The sequence below is a fragment of the Pan paniscus genome, chromosome 1 (genome assembly GCF_029289425.2).
Source record: "Pan paniscus chromosome 1, NHGRI_mPanPan1-v2.0_pri, whole genome shotgun sequence".
NCBI classification, from domain to species: domain Eukaryota; kingdom Metazoa; phylum Chordata; class Mammalia; order Primates; family Hominidae; genus Pan; species Pan paniscus.
Genome location: NC_073249.2, coordinates 99,973,038 through 99,993,390, shown reverse-complemented (window position 1 = coordinate 99,993,390; position 20,353 = coordinate 99,973,038). Strand labels below are relative to the sequence as shown.

At 47.8% G+C, this 20,353-nt stretch overlaps 3 protein-coding genes and 1 pseudogene across 3 annotated transcripts; 2 read left to right on the top strand and 2 right to left on the bottom strand.

Annotated features, from left to right (window-relative positions):
• Positions 1-4,004: 4,004 nt before the first annotated feature.
• LOC117975184 (histone H2B type 2-E-like) lies at positions 4,005-4,582 on the bottom strand (annotated as a pseudogene).
• A 260-nt stretch (positions 4,583-4,842) lies between these two features.
• LOC100973544 (histone H2A type 2-A) lies at positions 4,843-5,363 on the top strand. Its single transcript, XM_034934269.3, has one exon. The coding sequence runs from the start codon at positions 4,843-4,845 to the stop codon at positions 5,233-5,235; it is 393 nt and encodes a 130-aa protein (XP_034790160.1). The 3' UTR covers positions 5,236-5,363.
• Positions 5,364-6,363: 1,000 nt separating this feature from the next.
• On the top strand, positions 6,364-7,981 carry LOC117980349 (histone H3). The gene has a single exon (XM_063605663.1). It carries the CDS (start codon positions 6,364-6,366, stop codon positions 6,772-6,774), a length of 411 nt encoding a protein of 136 aa, XP_063461733.1. The 3' UTR covers positions 6,775-7,981.
• Positions 7,982-13,724: 5,743 nt separating this feature from the next.
• Positions 13,725-20,095, bottom strand: LOC117975185 (histone H4). The gene has a single exon (XM_063605677.1). The coding sequence runs from the start codon at positions 14,764-14,766 to the stop codon at positions 14,455-14,457; it is 312 nt and encodes a 103-aa protein (XP_063461747.1). The 5' UTR covers positions 14,767-20,095; the 3' UTR covers positions 13,725-14,454.
• Positions 20,096-20,353: the final 258 nt, after the last annotated feature.

Below are 20,353 nucleotides of genomic sequence, written 5' to 3'. Positions count from 1 at the left end.
AGATGTGAGCCACTGTACCCGGCTGTCTCCATGTCTTCTTATAAGGGTATCAGTCATACTGGATTAGGGCCCACCCTAAAGACCTCATTTTAACTTGATTACATCTGCAAAGACCCTGTTTCCAAAGAAGGCAAAATTCTAAGGAACTAGGGGTTAGACTTCAACGTATCTTTCGGGGGGACACAACTCAACCCATAACAGTAGTCAATGGCTGTGGCAGGCTAAATGTGGCTCCCAAATATGTCCATATCCTAATCCCTACAGCCTGTGAATATTACCTTATATAGCCAAGAGGATTTTGCAGATGTGATTCTGAGATTGAGAGATTATGCCAGATTATCCAGGTAGGCCCCAAATGTAATCACCACAGTCCTTATAGGAGAGGCAAGAAAGTCAAGTGTACAAGGAGGCGATAGAAGGAGAGAGGGATTTGAAGATTAATAGGCTGCTTGCTTTGAAGACAGAGGGAAGGGACCATAAACCAGAAATAAACCTCTAGAAGCTGGAAAAGGCATGGAAATAGACCCTCCCTTAAGGTCTCTGGAGGGAGTGCAGGCTTGATTTCTACCGAGTAAAATTGATTTTGTACTTCAGACCTCCAAAACTGTAAGAGAATGACTGTTGTGTTAAAACCATTGAGTTTGTAGTAATTTGTTGCAGCAGCCACAAGAAACTAATACAACATCTATATAGAATTTTTTCAATAATTGGAGAAATTTGAATATGGATTGCATATTAATATTACTGAATCAGCATTAAATTTGTTAGGTGTAATAATGTGATTGTAGCTATTTAGGAGAATATCCTATTTTTAAGAGACATGCCACCATATTTAGGGAGAAGTGCCAACATATTTGCAGTTTATTTTCAAATGGTTCAGGGGCTGTCTGTGTACATGAGAAGACAAAGATAAGGCAAATGCAGCAAAATCGTAATAATTGGTGAATCCAGGTGAAGGGACTATGGCTGGTCTTTGTACTTTTTTTTCCAACTTTTCTGTAGGTTTAAAATTTTCAAAATAAAAAAATGGGAAATACTTTAAAAATTGTAATCAAAGAAACTTTCATAAATTAATGTATTTTATTTTTACAGTAAAATTAATTTATGTAAATTGATAGAATTTTACTAATTTCACTCCCAAGTTATATTAAAAGGCTTACATATGTTTGATAATAGCATATGTAAACTAGAACTCTGAATGATATCCATTGGTCATAATACGTACTATGTAGCGGTAATGGTGACTTTTGTGATTGCACAAGTCTAGGGATGCCCCAAATGACATTGACTTAGACATCTGGTTATTCTAAGGCTGAAACTGAAGTTGAATAGAAGGTTTTAGTCAAATACTGAGATGAAAACTGAGGCAGTCCTGGCGGGGGGCAGTGAGTGTGTGTGTATATATACACACATAGACATCATGCTTCTAAATATTTACAGAAAGAAAGGGTAGATTATCTACAAAAAAATAAGAATCAGACTGATATGAGATCTTACAAACCTAACCCCCTTCTCTTTCCTAAACTCCAGATTCTCATATTTCTGACTTCCTATTTGATATTTACACTTCGATATTTACCAGGAGTCTTCAACATTTTGTTCAAAACAGTACTCTTGGTTTTCTTCCTCCAAGACCACTCCTTACTCATATCAGCAAATAGCAGCTCTTTTCAAGTGCTCAGTGTAAAAACCTACAATTAATCCTTGATTTCTCTTTCAGTCAGCCTATACTAAATCAATTTCATTTAAAATATCTCGGCTACTACTCTGCATCTCCACTGCTACCATCTGCCTCTCCAGTCACATTCTCCAAGAGCACTCTATCTCATTTAAAAGACAAAATCTCTGCAGTGGCCTGTGATGCTCCTTAATGGCCTACATAATCCAGCCCTCAAGCACCTCCGTGATCTCTGTAAAACTTTCCCTTGGTAACTGTGCTTCAGCCACATTAACCAGCTTGCATATTTCTCACATTCACCAAGCTTGTTCCTGCCTTGGGGCCTTTGTACTTACCATGTTCTGTTCTGAGAATACTCTGCCTCAAGATATCCTACAACTATCTTACTGTATTCAGCTCTCTGCTCAAGTATTAACTGATGAAACCTGTCATCCCTACTCCACTCCATGTTCTGCTTTACTTAACAGCAATTGCACATATGGCCCCCTGAATAATATACATTTAGTCGCTTATTTTTACTTATCTGCTAATTAAAATGTAGACTTTTTCTATTCTGTTTACTGCTGTATTCCCAGCATGTTTTATCCGAATGTGCAGTGGTTTCTTTTCTTCTCCCTTATCGTGGGAAGTGATGTGCACAAATACACATAATGGAGCCTGAATGTCATATTGCTTTCATACCTGTGTGAATTTTGGTAAGAAAGGAAAAGTAGCGATTGACAGGTAATATAATTACATTAAGTCACTCTCATAGTTAGCTGTTTATTGCTTTCCTGCTCTTATTCTCAGTCCCCAGGACCAAATGTTGACCACTAACTTCCCCCACATATAATTAGGTTATTTACCGAACGCCATGCAGGTGGCTGTTAAAAGGAAGTTATATACTTACCTTATAAACTCAACTTTTCCCTGTTGTCTTTCTGTCTCACCCCTACCTCCATGCTTTAAATTAACTTTTCAGGCTTAGGCCTTATCTCTCAGTAGAGCCATATAAGGTATGTGTAAAAGCAGGAAAATGTTTCCTGGGGATGAAGCTTTGAAAAGCTTTTTTTTTTTTTTTCTTTTGGCAATAAAATAAGGTAGATTCACCACAATACCTAATAACTAAAAAATCTGTTTTTAATTGGGTGGGGCAGACAGCAAGTGTGTCATCCTGGAAGATACTATTTGGGATTTTATATAGGTACATAAGAGAAAAAAGTGAACAAAAGCAAGGGGCTACCAGGATGCCGCAGTATGCTTAACATGTATTTTCTAAGTTTGTATTATGCCTTTATCTTGGTACTTTTATCTTCTCTTCTCACTTGATCTTTTTGAAATGTATTTTAAATCCTAATAAAAATATATAAAGTCTGGAATTAATAAAGGATTAAATGAAACTTTTGTATATCTCACTGCAATTCTCAGAAAAAAGGGGGGTGTGGGGAGGGGGAATTGCCTGGGGTAGTGAGTGAAAATTGTGACCAGGTTCTTACTAAGGAATATGGCAACTGCATAACCAAATGTCAGTGGTTACCAAACTTATGAATCACCTGGTGTTGTGTCATAGATTGTCTATCCTTGCCTCTCGCCCCCAGTGATTTAGATCAGTGGAACTATGTGGGGTTTAAGAAATATACAATATATATTTGTATATATTTGTGTGTCTCGAAAGCTTCAGGGTTAAATAAGTTTTAACTGTTTAGGAAACGCTATTGTTTTAGGTATCCAGTCTCACAGACGAAGGCCTTTAAAACTTATCTAATTTTTCATTACATTTCTTGCCCAGAAAATTGTAAAATACCCAACGATAACAATGGGGAATTGTCTATCAGCACTTGACTAAAAAGCTTTACTATCCATGACAGCAGCCTTTGCATTACTCAATTCTGATGGCATTTAACGTCTTGAAACCCAGGAATAAATACCTATAGATTCACAGTACCTGAAAGGAATACCAAATTGAGACAAGAGAGCCATATAAACCAAAAATTGCTTCAACCACAGAATGGAGGTCTACAGGTGCGGAAGGAAAGTTTATATGGTGAGGCTTGGTCGCAAAACTATTAGGAATATTTTCAGGTTACTACACAATTTTGCGAGCTCAATATGCAGTTAACACTTTTTCCCTCGACTCTCCTGAGCAGATTTACACTGACCGCACCCGTAGCATATCGTCTCACTTTGGAAAAGGCAAATTATGTGCACATGACCGTGTCACTACAAGGTAGTTCTCGACCAAGCTACAGATTATAGCTGTATCTTATATTCCTCTCCCATCATCTGCAGGAAAAAGGATAGGTGCTGAGGGAAAACCCCTAAGTAGAACTTACAGTAAGCAGTGGGAAAACAGCTTATTTCACTGAGGTGGTTAAGTGGCCCTGAAAAGAGCCTTTGGAGACAAAGCAGCCGGCGACCCGCGGAGGGAGGGAGGGAGCGAGCGAGCGCCAGGTCCCGGCAGGGACTCACTTGGAGCTGGCGTACTTGGTGACCGCCTTGGTGCCCTCGGACACGGCGTGCTTGGCCAGCTCGCCGGGCAGCAGCAGGCGCACGGCCGTCTGGATCTCCGGGACGTGATGGTGGAGCGCTTGTTGTAGTGCGCCAGGCGGGACGCCTCTCCCGCGATGCGCTCGAAGATGTCGTTGAGGAAGGAGTTCATGATGCCCATGGCCTTGCACCAGATGCCGGTGTCGGGGTGGACCTGCTTCAGCACCTTGTACACGTAGATGGAGTAGCTCTCCTTGCGGCTGCGCTTGCGCTTCTTGCCGTCTTTCTTCTGGGCTTTGGTGACGGCTTTCTTGGAGCCCTTCTTGGGAGGCGGCGCGAACTTTGCAGGCTCAGGCATGGCCAGACCCAAGACCGACACCGACCCCCGAGAACGCAAGCAGAGCGCTAGGTTCGGGGTCTACCGGAAACGACTGTGTACTTACAGAGGCTGTGCGCATGACGCTGCGTTATGGTTCGCGAGTTTTCCGCGGCGCGCAATGCGAGGGAGACGAGATTATGTAAATGAGTGGATTCTGGCTGAGCTATCCTATTGGCTATCGGGACAAAATTTGCTTGAGCCAATCAAAGTGCTCCGTGGACAATCGCCGTTCTGTCTATAAAAAGGTGAAGCAGCGGCGTTTTCGGCGACTTTCCCGATCGCCAGGCAGGAGTTCCTCTCGGTGACTACTATCGCTGTCATGTCTGGTCGTGGCAAGCAAGGAGGCAAGACCCGCGCCAAGGCCAAGTCGCGCTCGTCCCGCGCTGGCCTTCAGTTCCCGGTAGGGCGAGTGCATCGCTTGCTGCGCAAAGGCAACTATGCGGAGCGAGTGGGGGCCGGCGCGCCCGTCTACATGGCTGCGGTCCTCGAGTATCTGACCGCCGAGATCCTGGAGCTGGCGGGCAACGCGGCTCGGGACAACAAGAAGACGCGCATCATCCCTCGTCACCTCCAGCTGGCCATCCGCAACGACGAGGAACTGAACAAGCTGCTGGGCAAAGTCACCATCGCCCAGGGCGGCGTCTTGCCTAACATCCAGGCCGTACTGCTCCCTAAGAAGACGGAGAGTCACCACAAGGCAAAGGGCAAGTGAGGCTGACGTCCGGCCCAAGTGGGCCCAGCCCGGCCCGCGTCTCGAAGGGGCACCTGTGAACTCAAAAGGCTCTTTTCAGAGCCACCCACGTTTTCAAATAAAAGAGTTGTTAATGCTGGCCACTCTCAGTCCAGCGTTCCTCAGTAGTGAATAGCGAACCTGGAGCTGACGGGACGGGGCGGGGTGTGTGTGTGTGTGTGTGCGCGCGCGCGCGCGCCGTCTTCCATCTGGAGCACGTAACTGCCTTGGCTCTTCGATGAGTGGGTCCCCAGTCCTAGGACTTCCCAGGGCAGGTGTAGGCACTAAACGTCCTGGGCGCCGCCACGGTCCGCTCCACACAGTCACAAACACCAGCGCCGCGGGCAGTACCCAACGCGCTGAAGTGTTGCGCGCGGAGCGCGCGCTTCCCTAGTGGTTTCCGCAGGCCATGGCCGGACACTTAGACCTAGTCTGGCACTAGCGGGACGTGCTCCTCGTCCCCACCCCCGATGGGGAGGGCCCTGAGCGGGTAGTGCTCGCTAGTGTGGCGGAGCTGGGTCTTGGCTTCACTGAGCTGACTTAAGTCTTAGTTTCTGTTTTGTTTTCCAAAGCGCCCTGGCGGCGGAGAGTAAGGGCCTCGGAGGCGGAATCTTGCGTCCTGGGGGCGGGCACCTCTCCCACCCAAAAGGCACCCGACAGGCGAAAAACGATCCGCCAAGTAGCAACTGGGGGCGGGGGGCAAATGGAAGAATGAGGTTCCACGCGGGAGCCGCAGGGCGCAGCAAGAAAGGGGGGTATTGCGGGCAGTGTGTTCTAAGGAAGCGAAGGGCGGAAAGGGAACAATCTGACAAAGCTGCAATGGAAAATGACTTTCACCCTGAAGGAAAGGGGAAAAACAAGCTTGCGGAACTTCGCCAACTGGTAAGTAGAAAGTGAGGCGGGGTGGGCGGGATTAGGGAGGAATCTGCCCAAGCCAACCGGTGACTTTAGGACGGGTGACGTCACAGCCAATGGACAGCCAGCGCGGGATTTTCAATTATTGTTCCGCCCAATCGGGAAAAGACTGTGCTTATAAAGACGGCTGCCGCGGGGCTAGGAGCTCGTTTCTCTCCCCGCCGCTGCGCTGGTAAGCCTGTGTTTTGGTTCGCTATGGCCCGTACTAAGCAGACTGCTCGCAAGTCGACCGGCGGCAAGGCCCCGAGGAAGCAGCTGGCCACCAAGGCGGCCCGCAAGAGCGCGCCGGCCACGGGCGGGGTGAAGAAGCCGCACCGCTACCGGCCCGGCACCGTGGCCCTGCGGGAGATCCGGCGCTACCAGAAGTCCACGGAGCTGCTGATCCGCAAGCTGCCCTTCCAGCGGCTGGTACGCGAGATCGCGCAGGACTTTAAGACGGACCTGCGCTTCCAGAGCTCGGCCGTGATGGCGCTGCAGGAGGCCAGCGAGGCCTACCTGGTGGGGCTGTTCGAAGACACAAACCTGTGCGCCATCCACGCCAAGCGCGTGACCATTATGCCCAAGGACATCCAGCTGGCCCGCCGCATCCGTGGAGAGCGGGCTTAAGAAGTGCGTGCGGTTCGGCCGGAGGTTCCATCGTATCCAAAAGGCTCTTTTCAGAGCCACCCACATCAGCACTTGGAAGAAGCTGTACCGCTTGCCCTCCGTGCTCCTCCGGCATTAGAGCGGGGAAGGCACTTCCGCTTAGGCTCCCAACAAAACGGGGTCGGGTCCCCCTGCTGCGGTGCCGTCTTGAGCTTTGCCGACTTCGGCCAATTGGCCTATCCGCACTGGCCGGGCTGCGGCCGCTTTCCTGGGCGCCGGCTTGCGGGCTTTGGCGGTCCGGCTCCCCCTGCGCGTGACCGGGGCCCTGCGTGGCGGGGGGGCCGGGGCAGGAGAGACGGGGCGTCGGGCACGAGGCCAGGGGTCACTAGGGGGACGCTCAGGGCTCGCGGTCCTGAGCGCGGCTGGCCTTTGCGGAAGTGGAGCGCCACACGCCCGTGCTTCGCGCCCAAACCGGCCTCACCCGGCGCGGCCATCCGGCTAGGGAGGGAAATGACCACCTCGGCCTCGCCGGGGTTCTGCGGGCAAACGTGGGGAGAACTGCGCTGGGGCTGCCGTTCAGTCCCCGCGCCACCTCCACTAGCACAGTGGTAACCCCCATATCCTGCCCCTAAGCCAAAATTCCCGGGGGCGCGGGGTGTGGGCGGAATTTTGTGAATTTGGGCTTAATCGAGCCGTTCCCTGTCCATGTCCACAGAAGGACATTCACTATTCCAGTGAAGGCACTCGGTCCTCTTAGAAGCTGCATGGTATGTCTGGATTTTCTGTCCAGACTCAGTAGTTCCTTTACATTGTTTTCGTCGGACATGTGGGCAGACGCTGGTGCCCGAGTTCAGATCCTTGGGAAGACAGTAGATCAGACAGGAAGAACGTGGGCCTCCGTTGGGCAAATGAAGCTCTTCGCCTTAGGAAATCGTGACAGGACGCCACAGAGGTGATCTCTACAGTCTCTGGGAGCTGGGAAGTCCAAGGCCTCTTAGTGGGAAAGTGAGGCAGGGTCTTGCAGAGCCCACTACACACGGCCAGATACAAATGGCTGTAGAGGTCTTAGATAATACCTTCTCGGTCATTTATTTGCACCTCAGAAGAAGCCAGGGCTTCGGGTTTCTGTTTGTTTCATCACAGTTGACAGGTTAAAAGCATTCACTGCAGCGACCTATGAGAATTAAGAGGGGAGAAGGGGAAATGGAATAAAACTTCGTTTTGTAAAGCTGCCATTTTGCCTTTCCTGAGGCGTGTTAAGCGAGGAGAGCAGCGTAGGTGAGCTCTGCTGGGGACTGCCACATGTTTCTGCTCCAGGGTCACAGCAATTTCTAGAGCATGCCTCTGGGTCTCTGCCGAGACCCTCGTAACCTGCTTAGGCCCACAATGTATGGGCGGTATTCTGACTTCAAAAAGTAGTGACTTTCAGAGGTGGGTGGGTCACTATCTCTGCACCCAGCTTCTCAGGCCCAGTAGTGACTGAGCAGAGACTGGAACCTGGGGATGTTGGTGTCAGACATCTAGGTCCTCTGACTGCCCCCACAAGGTCACACTCCTTTTACTCACCAGTCTGGGTACCTCTAAACTCCAGGAGGTCTCCCTGGCTGAATCTCAAAGGAAAATTTCGTGGCATTTTTTATATCCAGTCAGGAATAGAATTCATTACATCTTGTGGTCCTGGCACTGTGAAGGCCTGCACTCACAGGAATCTGTCAGTCTTCGTATTTGTTTGCGAGACCAGCATAAGCTGAATTCATCAATACAAGATAACATTCTAAAATGTTAAGTTTTAACATTTAATCATTCCCTGTACTTAAATCATTGTCTACCCTCAGGTGAGAGTTAAAGGATAATTAAAGATAGGGTAAAGAAATACTCTTCCTCTGACTAGGCACTGTGGCTCACAGCTGTTAATCCCAGCACTTTGGGAGGCCAAGTCGGGCGGATTGCTTGAAGTCAAAGTTCCAGACCAGCTTGGGAAACATAGCGAGACCCTGTGTCTCTACCAAAAAAAAAAAAAAAAAGACAGAAAGAAAAATGAAAAAATTAGCCGGGGGTGGTGCCATTTGCCTGTGGTCCCAGCTACTCGGGAGGCTGAGGTGGGAGAATCGCTTAAGTCCGGGAGGCGGAGGCTGCTGTGAGCTGAGATTGTGCCACTGCACTCCAGTGTGGGTGACAGGGAGTGAGACCCTGTCTCGAAAAAAACCCACCTCTTCCTCTAATAACTAGCTTCTACGTGGCTACCTTGGTTGCCAGTAAGTCCACTCTGAATCTGTGGCTTTTATGAAGTGGAAAACGTGCTTTGTTCACATTTAATTCTGCCTTAGGCTAGTGGGGGACAGGTGTGTGTGTGTGTGTGTTTAGAGGGAAACTACGTGGTAAGAGACATGGCCATGTTTACACTGATTTTTCTTCCTTAGAAGAGGACTTGTCCCCTGGGTCCACTCTCCTGGTCACCCTTATCCTTCTCTAGGTCCCCATCTCAGTCTTCTCATGTCTTTCTCTTCCCCATCAATATTCCTGGTTTCCCCCATGCTGGCCTTGGCCATCTTCTTTTCTCCCTGCAACTCAAGTGAGATTGATTGCCTGCTTTCACTATTTCTGTCCCTTGGCTAAGCGCTCCCAAATTGCTATCTTCTGCTGAGACCCTATCCTGAGCTCTACACATTGTGTGTGTGTGTGTGTGTGTGTGTGTGTGTGTGTGTGAGAGAGAGAGAGAGAGAGAGAGATAGAAAGAGAAACAGGGTCTCACTCGTCCAGGCTGGAGTGCAGTAGCACAATCAAAGCTCACTGCAACCTTGGACTCCTGGGTTCAGGGGTCCTCCCACCTCAGCCATCTGAGTAGCTGGGACTACGGGCACACACCACCAGGCCCAGCTAATTTTTTTATTTTTTGTAGAGTCAGGGTCTCACTTCATCGCCCAGGCTGGTCTTGAAGTCCTGGGCTCAAGCCCTCCTCCCACCTTGGCCTCCCAAAGTGCTGGGATTATAGACGTGAGCCACTGTGCCTGGCTACACCAATGTTTCTAACTGCCTGGTAGACAGGTCCTTCTGGATGGATACTAGGCACTTCAAACCCAGCTTATTTCCAAAACCACATGCCTCATCTTGCTTTCCAAGCCCATTTGTTTCTTTCCACATTCCCCATCTTCCTGGAAGACACCTTCATTACCCCCATCTGTTCTGGTTGGGTGTCCCTTCCTCTTGTCCTCTGTCCAAATCTCATGAGTTCCAAATATTACTAAATCTATCTTCTGACTTTCAATTGTATCACCTTTTCTCCGTCCACCCATGACCATGCCTTAACTGAAGTCCTCGCCAGCTCTGGTCTAGTAGATTACATAGTCAGGCTGGTCTTTCTGCCCTGCCATTGAGCTTCCACTCCGTATGACAGCTATCTTTTTTTTTTTTTTTTTTAATGAGTCGGAGTCTCGCTCTGTCGCCCAGGCTGGAGTGCAGTGGCACGAGCTCGGCTCACTGCAACCTTGGCCTACCGGGTCCATGCGATTCTCCTGCCTCAGCCTCCGGAATAGCTGGGACTATAGGCGCCCACCACCACGTCCAGCTAATTTTTTGTAGTTTTGTATTTTTTGTATTTTGTGATCCGCCCGCCTCGGCCTCCCAAAGTGTTGGGATTACAGGCGTGAGCCACCGCGCCCGGCCAAGAGCTATCTTTTAAAAACTGAGGGTTTTTTTGTTGGTTGGTTGGTTGTTGCTGCTGTTTTGAGCCTGTCACTTTCATGCTTAAAAATTTTCCACGACCTTCCCATTCCCTTCAGAATGAAGTTCACATTCTTTTGCATGGCAGTTCAGAGCACCGGAGGTTAATTACTAGGAAGGACTCTGGAGTTAGACACACCCAAGTTTGATTCCTAGCCTTGTCCATGTAAACAGGTGCATGACTTCAGGAAGCAAATCTCAACAGGTTTAACTTTTCCCATTTGTAAAACAACGAGTAACTTGCTCGTTGTTTTGTTGGAAATCATGAAAGTGACAATTTCTGTAAATTGCGGTGCTCATGCCTGTAATCCCAGCGACTCAGGAGGCTGAGGCAAGAGGATTGCTTGAGGCCAGAAGTTCGAGGCTGTGGTGAGCTGTGACTGTGCCACTGCACTTCAGCCTCGGCAACAGCAGTGAGACCCCATGTCTAAAAAAACAAAGGACCTAGCACAGTAGTACAGTATCTGGTCCAGAACAAGCACCCAATTAATTTGTGCTACTCTATTAATAGTTACTAATTTAAAAAAAAAACTGAAAATATTATACATCTAGTTCTTTGTTTCCCACAGCCTTCCCAGGTTTCAGATGTTCTTGCAGCTGAACAAGAATGTTTAGCCCCACACGACATCTGCAATCTCCAAGTACACAATATCTTCACACATTCCATGTCTGTCCAGAATGTCCTCCCCTTCTTTGTAACCCTGAGAACCCCCATTCTTCAAGATTCAGCCCTATGAGCCTTCCCTTGCTCTTCTGGTTTTTTTGTTTTTTCTTTTTCTTTCTTTCTTTTCTTTTCTTTCTTTTTTTTTTTGAGACGGAGTCCTGCTCTGTCGCCCAGGCTGGAGTGCAGTGGCACGATCTCGGCTCACTCCAACCACCGTCTCCCGGGTTCATGCGATTCTCCTGCCTCAGCCTCCGGAGTAGCTGGGACTACAGGCGTGTGTCACCACGCCCAGCTAAGTTTTATATTTTTAGTAGAGACGGGGTTTCACCATGTTGGCCAGGATGGTCTCGATCTCTTGACCTCATGATCTGTCTGCCTTGGCCTCCGAAAGTGCTGGGATTATAGGCATGAACCACAGTGCCCGGCTCCCTTGCTCTTCTTTGCCCTCATCTCTTTGGGCCCTCCTCCTTGCCTCTGCCCTCTCCTATCTTAATACCCCTTCCCTTCCTTAACCTCAGCATTAGGCTGGCAACATTTCTCAGGGTAAGGATTTGTCTTTATTTCCATAGTAGCAGCAGTACCCAAGCAACGCCTGGTCACAGTAAGTCGAGTGAAACCATCTCTCAAACAAAACAAAACAAAACAAAACAAAAAACAAACTACATTGAGTGGGAAAGGCAATAAATATGTCACCTTTGGTTTCTGTATCACTTCATGGCCTCATTCTTCTTTCACACAGAACTTTTCATTTGATCCTTAAAATAATCCTGTGAAAAAGGCAGGAATTCTCAGTAATTGGCCGGGCACGGTGGCTCATGCCAAAGAAAAAGAGGCCAGGCGCGGTGGCTCACGCCTGTAATCCCAGCATTTTGGGAGGCCGAGGAGGGTGGATCACCCAAAGCCAGGAGTTCGAGATCAGCCTGGCCAACATGGCAAAACCTCCATCTCTACTAAAAATACAAAAATTAGCCTGGCATGGTGGTGGGTACCTGTAGTCCCAGCTACTTGGGAGGCTGAGGCAGGAGAATCACTTGAACCCGGGAGGCGGGGATTGCGGTGAGCCAAGATCGTGCCACTGCATTCCAGCCTGTGTGACAGATCGAGACTCCATCTCAAAAAAAGAAAGAGGAAGGAAGGGAAGGAAGGGAAGGAAGGAAGAAAGGGAGGGAGGGAGGGAGGGAAAGAAAGAAGAAAGAAAAGAAAAAAAGAAAAGCTGTTACCTGCATCAGTGGCTTTCAACCTTTAATGTGTATCAGGAGGGCTTTTTTAAAGCACCGATTACTATGTCTCACCCCTCAGTTTCTCATTCAGTAGGTCTGGCATGGGGCCCAAGATTTTATCCGAGGTGATCAGTGCTGCTAGATGAGAGGCTACACTTTGAGAACCACTAATTCAGACAATGGACGTGTTTTCTCCCCCACTCCCTTTCTGCTTTATCTTCAAATTTTTGATCTCCTTCTTTAGTGGATCTTGGTGCGGATCACATATATTCATCAGCATTGCCTTTAAAGTTAAAAACAATCAGTGATATTCGAAATAGCAATGCTGGAAATCACAGGTCAGATTTAAAAGGGAAAAGGAAACATCTTGAGCATTAAAACCTCTATTTCTCACCTGGACATCTTCACAAATGTTATTCTTGCCACTTCCTCCCTGCCCTCGCCCCCTTTACTATGTATCTCAGTAGGATGCCAATCATTCTGCTCTTTATTCAGAGTCCGACACAAGCCCCCACGTCCATAGCCAAGTTTTCCCCGGTTTCCCAGCAGCCAGTGACTTCTGTAGCATTAGGATTCTTATGGTAGTTATTGTCTACATTTCTCAGCAGATTGAATATGTACTGCCTCTTACTACTGGACTGTTTATTCTTAAATGTGTACAGGTATGGATTTATGTCGTCTATATATTATGCATTTATTTGTCTTCTTCGTTGTGATGGTAAGCTCCTGGAGGGCAAGTCTTGCATCCACTGCTTTGCTGGCAACCCGATTGGTAAGCTTCTGGAAGGCAAGGCTTGCATCCAGTGCTTTGCTGGCAACCCGATTGCTAAGTACCGTGTTTTAAGCTTAGTTCAGTCTCAAGTGTTTGCAGCCACATCTGAAGACCAATAAAGCAACTGCTGGTTTATCCTTTGGGAGCTGACAGAATTTCCTCTCCCAAATACATACACAGTAAAAGCATAAGCCTAGAATGAAGAAAAAAAAAATCTTACGGGCAATGCAATGGCTGCAAAACTATAAGGATTAGAAATGTGAACCCACATTTTAATCCAAATTAGGGCAATTTAGAGGTGGTAGCGTAAAGAATAGCTTGCTGTAATATATGCCATGCTGATATAGAATTGGCTTTTGGCCTTGTCAAAATTAAATTGTGCTTTCTGTATTGATGGTGGGCATGTTTCTGCAGGTCTCTCATTCTAAGCTACAACAGGCCCTAAGAGGTAGAAGTCACATACCTGAATTACCTGTGAAGTTGCTTTCAGATCATATCGTTGGTTCACTCTTACAGAAGGATCACTTTAAAATATCTCTGCATTTGTATCCTTGCAATGCCACAACTAAAAGACAGTTATCTCATAGGTCCTTGATTAAATTAGGAGGCTTTTTATTGAACACAAGAGATGATACTTTTCAGGCACTGGGCAGATAACTTGCTAGAAAGGCATTTTTTAACTGTACTAAGATTGAGCTGAGTGCGCGGCTGGAGACACCACACAACACGGACCCTTGCTAAGGCATCTAGTCCACCCGCTTGTTATGTAGAGGGTGAAATGAAGCCCAAAACAGTCAATCGTGAACTCTAAGCCGATCAGGTGGGAAAGCCGGCATCTCTAGAATGAAAACCTAAGGCTGCTTCTCCCACTTTGCCTGAGCAAATATAGTGAGATTACATAGCAAGGCATGTGTAAATTGCCAGTGCCTATTTCTCAGAACCAGATTTGGTGATCGCAAAGACTGAGTCAGGCCCTCTAGGTGTGCCTATACTGCACCAGAAGAGCAAGCCGAGAAAGCAGTGCTCAAACCTAGAGCATTCAACCTTTCATATCGATAAAGGCTTAAAAAAAAAAAAAAAAAAAGCCCAGGTAAGTGAAAAAGCCGCTTTCGGTCAACGACTTAAGTCTTTACGGCTGTGAGCGCTATGGGCCACGGTAGCTTTCCGTTAACTTCAGATCCGATTGTCGCCCCACTGCCAAAGTTACCTTCCAACATCGTTACTGTTGCACTTTACGCAGTCAAGTGTCCAACTCCTCAGATGAGCAAGTGGTCGGCCCTAAAAAGGGCCTTTGGGATCGAAACGTGCAAAGCTGGAGCGGCGGCCTAGCCTCCGAAGCCGTACAGGGTGCGCCCCTGGCGCTTGAGCGCGTACACCACATCCATGGCTGTGACGGTCTTGCGCTTGGCGTGCTCGGTGTAGGTGACTGCGTCCCGAATCACATTCTCCAGGAACACCTTCAGCACACCGCGGGTCTCCTCGTAAATGAGGCCAGAGATCCGCTTAACGCCGCCACGCCGAGCTAGACGCCGAATGGCAGGCTTGGTGATGCCCTGAATGTTGTCTCTCAAGACCTTGCGGTGGCGCTTAGCGCCCCCTTTGCCTAAGCCTTTTCCGCCCTTTCCTCTGCCGGACATGACCGCTGGAGCCCGATAGACAGCTTCTGTCAAGGCGAGCACCGTCTTCCCCTGATATACAAGAGTATCGGACCAGATTGAAAACCCAAAGCGCGCCGGCGGGAAGCGTTCTCAATTGTCCCCGCCCTCTCGACATTTCGTCATTTCTTTTCTGTTTTCCTCTCCCTCCTCCTCCACTCTGCTCAGGTCCCTCTCACTCTTTTTTTTTTTTTTTTTTTTTTAACCGCTACGCCACAGTCCCCGGGAGAATTCAGATCCCAACCGGGGCTTCCGGATTCTGTAGCGGCTTTGGCCTGTGTCTGGTCTGAGGACGCCCGGAAGGCATTGCACTGAGGCTAAGGGAAGGGTCTCTGGAGGGAGCCTCAGGAAGAGCAAATGGAGGCCAGAGACTGGCAGGAGCGCGCCAGCGCAGGATTTAATCCCGACGAGCGGATTCAGAGCCGTGCTTATATAAAGCTTCAGGAAGCGCCGTTCCGACGATGAGGCCGACACGCGAGAGGCGACCTCAAGAGCGGCGGCGCCAGGGATCTGTGCGCCAAGGGAGGACGGGAGGGAGCAGGTTCGCCATAATTCCTGGCTCCAGGCTCTGTTTTGTTGGACCGAGCCACTGTATTTTAGCTCACACAGGAGAATTCTGGCCCTGGGAAAATTGGTCTCAGCATGCTGCCAAGCTTTCTCATGGAGGTCAGCGAATCCCAACACACTGTCGGTCAAAGCCGTGCTGGAAGAAACAAAACAGTTCTCCCTCGGTAGAACTGAGAGGGGATTGGTCCAGGGCTCCCGCCGATACCAAAATCCAGGTTGCTCAAGTCTCTCATAGAAAATGGCGTAGTATTTGCACATAACTATGCACATCCTCCCGTGTACTTTAAATAGTCTCTAAATTACTTTATAACACCTAATCCAGTGTAAATGCTATGTAAGTAATTGTTATACTGTTTTTATTTTTACTGTCTTTTGTTGTACTTTTTTTTAAAAAAGAAATTCATTTGTTTAATATTTTCGGTCTTGGGGAACCCGCGTATATGGAGGGCCTGCTACATAGAGAAGACTGAGGGATATTCTGTGCATCCGTTTCTACGGATCCTCTAAATCGGCCTTTGTTTTCAGCCAGGATTTAGTGCCCAATTGTGTCCTTTGGAGGCCCCACATGGAGCTAGCAAAGTTTGCTAAATCGGGTTTTACAAGAGGACTGTCTGCTCCATACTGGGAGTAGTTACCGCAAACTGCCCTGTGAAATTGGTTGGGGTTCTTACTGTTAGCATGTTTATTACTTTATCAGGGCTCTCTGTAGGAGAGTCTATGAGAAAATCTTCCGGTTTCTGCTGAAAGAATCGTGTTTTGTTGGGGTTTTTTTCCCGAAAAATATTATTTTTAAAAACTCTTCTGTGCCCTGTTTAATCTCTCCCTTGGATCCACCTTCTGTGTGCTCATAAATCGTAAATCTGTATTCAGACTTCTGGACTGGAGACACGTAGATCCACCTGGTGGTTCTTCAGTCATTTTAAGCCCAAAACTCAAAATCTCCCGAAATCAAAATGTTTAAACTTATAATCTCCAGGGTGTGACTCACGGGGGATGAGGGGAGCAATTCTCTCCCTCCCCGCATAAAGCTGGTTCTCCTGTCTGCTCATTGAACGGTTCCACTGCGCATCACAGCATCTACATGCCTAAACCAACACCCCAGCATTGGCAACAGATATCTTCCTCTCCCTTGGCTGCTTCAGGACAGGGAAGAAACAGGCTTGCCCTTTTCTGACTCTTTAGTAACTCTGGCCGAATCTATCACATTATTTTACATCTCTTTACATCTTACTACTCCCCCATCTTGGCTGTGTGTTCCCTACTGGCAGTGATTTTTGTTTATTCATTTTTGTAAACTGACACTTAGTTCAGTGTCCAATATAAGCTCAATAATAGTTTATAAAAGGAAAAGTTCCTGCATTTGATTGCTTTTAAACACTATTAGAAAAGACATAACCAAATTGCAGCATGATAAAACAACCGCAAAACAAGGCTGAGAGAAGTGGTGATTTCTGGTGTCAGAGGGCACAGGACCCTGGGCAGAATCAGAGATACGGTGTCTATGCAGTTCCCTTTTTAAGGGGATCAGGACATGCTACCTCCAAATGTGCCAGTTTCGACTTAAGAATTATTTTCAGCTGAAACAAACAGCTAAAATCCCTTACCTGTTTAATAGCAGATCCTCCTCGCAAATCTCAAATTTTTAACTCAGTTGTCATAAATCTTCTTCAGCACTAGAAGCAAATCTAACCTCGGAGATGAGAAGTGGTCACCACACCCAAATAGACATTGTCACAAGACTCGAATCTTCCATCTATTCTAAGGGCCCATTTATCTTTTCAAAAGTCATTTGGTTTTCCATATGTCCTTTACTCCTCCTCCTTTTCCCCTGCTGCTAGGTAGATCCCAAATTCTAACCACTCCTTTGAGTTACTCATCTCAGAATGCTCCCATGTATACACTTTTTTTTTTTTTTTTTTTTTTTTGACTCAGGGTCTTACTCTGTCACCCAGGCTGGAATGCAGTGGTGCAATCTCAGTTTAAACCCCCAAGTCTGTGGTATTTTGTTATAGTCCCCCTAGAAATTAATACAGGATTCGTGGTCTGCCAAAGTCTCATTCCCTGCTCCGACCGACAATGGATAGTGGGATCCTTTGTGATATGTACTCTGTGAGTTAGAAGTAGTAACTTAGAGCTGTTGAGGACAATACCTTTGCACCCCATCCACTGAATTTTGTTTTCAAAGATACAGTCTGAAACTCCCAGAGGGTGAGTGCCTTTCCAGTGTGTCAGAGCCATTAGTGGCTGAGCAGACCGCTGAGCATGTAGATTTCTAGGTCAGGGCCCTCTCCCCAAAGAATCATACTCCCTGGTTGAACTGAACCTAAATCAGGTTTAAAACTAGACAGATGCCAACCAACTTAAAATTCCAAAGATATCCAAGACCTGCCCATGGCCCTGGGATTTGAGGACAACGTGTGCATGTCATGGCTATGGCAGTTCAGGGGTCTCTAGCTTAGTGGGAATGTCTATGTCCTACCTTGACCCTTCTGACTCTTCCGCCCGCATCTGCCCCTCCTATGACAATGGAGTATTCATTCCCCAGATACAGCACCGTGAAAGAGAGGCAGGAACACTGGATAGTCTAAGACCTGGTCTTTCTTGGCTGGTGTGAGACAGTGGAGGCCTCACTACTTGGTCTTTTCTGGTGTACTGTCAAAGGTTGAAGCTGGGGCCTTGTGACTGCCTCCTGTTCTCTGTTCCAGGGATGCTACACAACAGAAGCTCTGGGCCTTGACCATGGAAAGGTCCCATGAATTCTCCACTCAGCCCAACTGAGCCCCCTGCTCTCACACTGGGTGAGGAAACGATAGGCAGTGCGAACAGGTGTATGCACACTCACTGAGGAAGTGCAGCCTGTCTGACCCACTCTCTCTCACCCAGCCTAGGGTCAGGCCATGGCAGGACACTGTTTCCTTAACTATCAGCAGCCATCTTGGGGATTTCCCCACAGGGCCAGGGCAACAGAATCTGCTTCTCACTGTGACCATGGTCTGGAAGGACCATGAGGAATTCTCCAGTGCTGTCGGGGTTTCCCATACTGACACAGACAGTTTAGTAACAGCTTTGACACCTTTTGGTAATAGGACAAAGTTAACACTCCTGCCACTATCCTGTGAAGGCCAACCTTCCTAGGCCCCATAGGAAACTTTTGGAATGTCTTTGTTGGGTTGAGAAACTGGGGCAAAGTAGTACCCAATTTTTTCATGTCAATATCAAAATGTAATCATTTCAGGTACACAGAGTTCCGCACTTTCAGATTAGTCTTAAAGAAGAGAAAATCGCCGGGAACGGTGGCTCGTGCCTGAAATCCCGGCACTTTGGGAGGCCGAGGCGGACGGATCACCTGAGGTCAGGAGTTCCAGACCAGCCTGACCAACATGGTGAAACCCCATCTCTACTAAAAATACAAAAAAAAAAAAAAAAAAAATTAGCCGGGCTTGGTGGCGGGCGCCTGTAATCCCACCTACCCAGGAGGCTAAGACAGGAGAATCGCTTGAACCCGGGAGGTGGAGGTTGCAGTGAGCTGAGATCACACCATTGCACTCCAGCCTGGGCGACAAAAGCGATAACTCCATCTCAAAAAAAAAGAAAATCAAGTAAAGAGCAATTCACATTCTCTTGAAAATTCTCATTATGTCCAGCTGGTTCCGGGGAAAGCCTACCATGAAACTGGTATTGTTACTTAGACTTAGGGTCCTTTGATCAGAATTGATGATGTCCTCAGCTAAGTCAGTGCTAGGAGTGGGCAGAGATGAAGTGATGGATGTGACGGAGTTGTAGAATATAGATTTAATAAGATTTGGTGTTTTAGGGCGGGGCGTGATGGCTCATGCCTGTAATCTCAGCACTTTGTGAGGCCAAGGTGGGCCGATCACATGAAGTCAGGAGTTCGAGACCAGCCTGGCCAACACAGTGAACCCTCCTCTCTGCTAAAAATACAAAAATTGACCGGGCGTGGTGGCTGACACCTGTAATCCCAGCACTTTGGGAAGCCAACGCGGGTAGCTCACGAGGTCAGGAGATCGAGACCATCCTGGCTAACACGGTGAAACCCCGTCTCTACTACAAATACAAAAAATTAGCCGGACGTGGTGGCGGGTGCCTGTAGTCCCAGCTACTCAGGAGGCTGAGGCAGGAGAATGGCGTGAACCCGGGAGGCGGTGCTTGCAGTGAGCTGAGATCGCACCACTGCACTCCAGCCTAGGCAACAGAGCAAGACTCCGTATCAAAAAAAAAAAAGAAAGAAAGAAAAAAAAAATTGGTGATTTAGGCATTTGGAGAATGCATGCAATAAAGGAGCTTCTGGCCTGAGGAGCTATGGGGTTGATGTTAGGTTTCAGTAACATGGAGAATGCAGAGAGAAGAAATTGCTTTTATTTTTGTTTTTGTTTTTTTGAGAGAGTCTCTCTCGGTTGCCCAGGCTGGAGTGCAGTGGCGAGATCTCTGCTCACTGCAACCTCCGCCTCTCGGGTTCAAGCGATTCTCCTGCCTCAGCCTCCCAAGTAGCTGGGATCATAGGCGCCTGCCACCACACCCAGCTAATTTTTTTGTATTTTTAGTAGAGACGGGGTTTCACCATGTTGGCTGGGCTGGTCTCGAACTCCTGACTTCAAGTTATTCACCCACCTCGGCCTCCCAAAGTGCTGGGATTACAGGCATCAGCCACCACGCCCAGCCAGAAATTGCTTTTGAAAGCAAAAAGATGCATAAAGTCCCTCCCGACATTAAAAATTGAGACTCCTGTTCTCTACCTAGGAGAACACATCCACCAGTTGTTATTACTCTGATCAGTAAAGGGTCTCAGCTGGAGAAACTTGTGAGTAAGCCCTCAGCAAATCGATAAGGAAAACGAAAGGCAGGGAATTTGATGAGATCTTCCCAGGGGTTAGGGAGAAAAGAAGAGGGCTGAGACAGGCACCCTGGGCAAGCAGGAACATTGATGGGAGTTGGTAGATTAGGAGAATACCAAGAGACAGAGGATAGCTGGAAAGGGATGAGG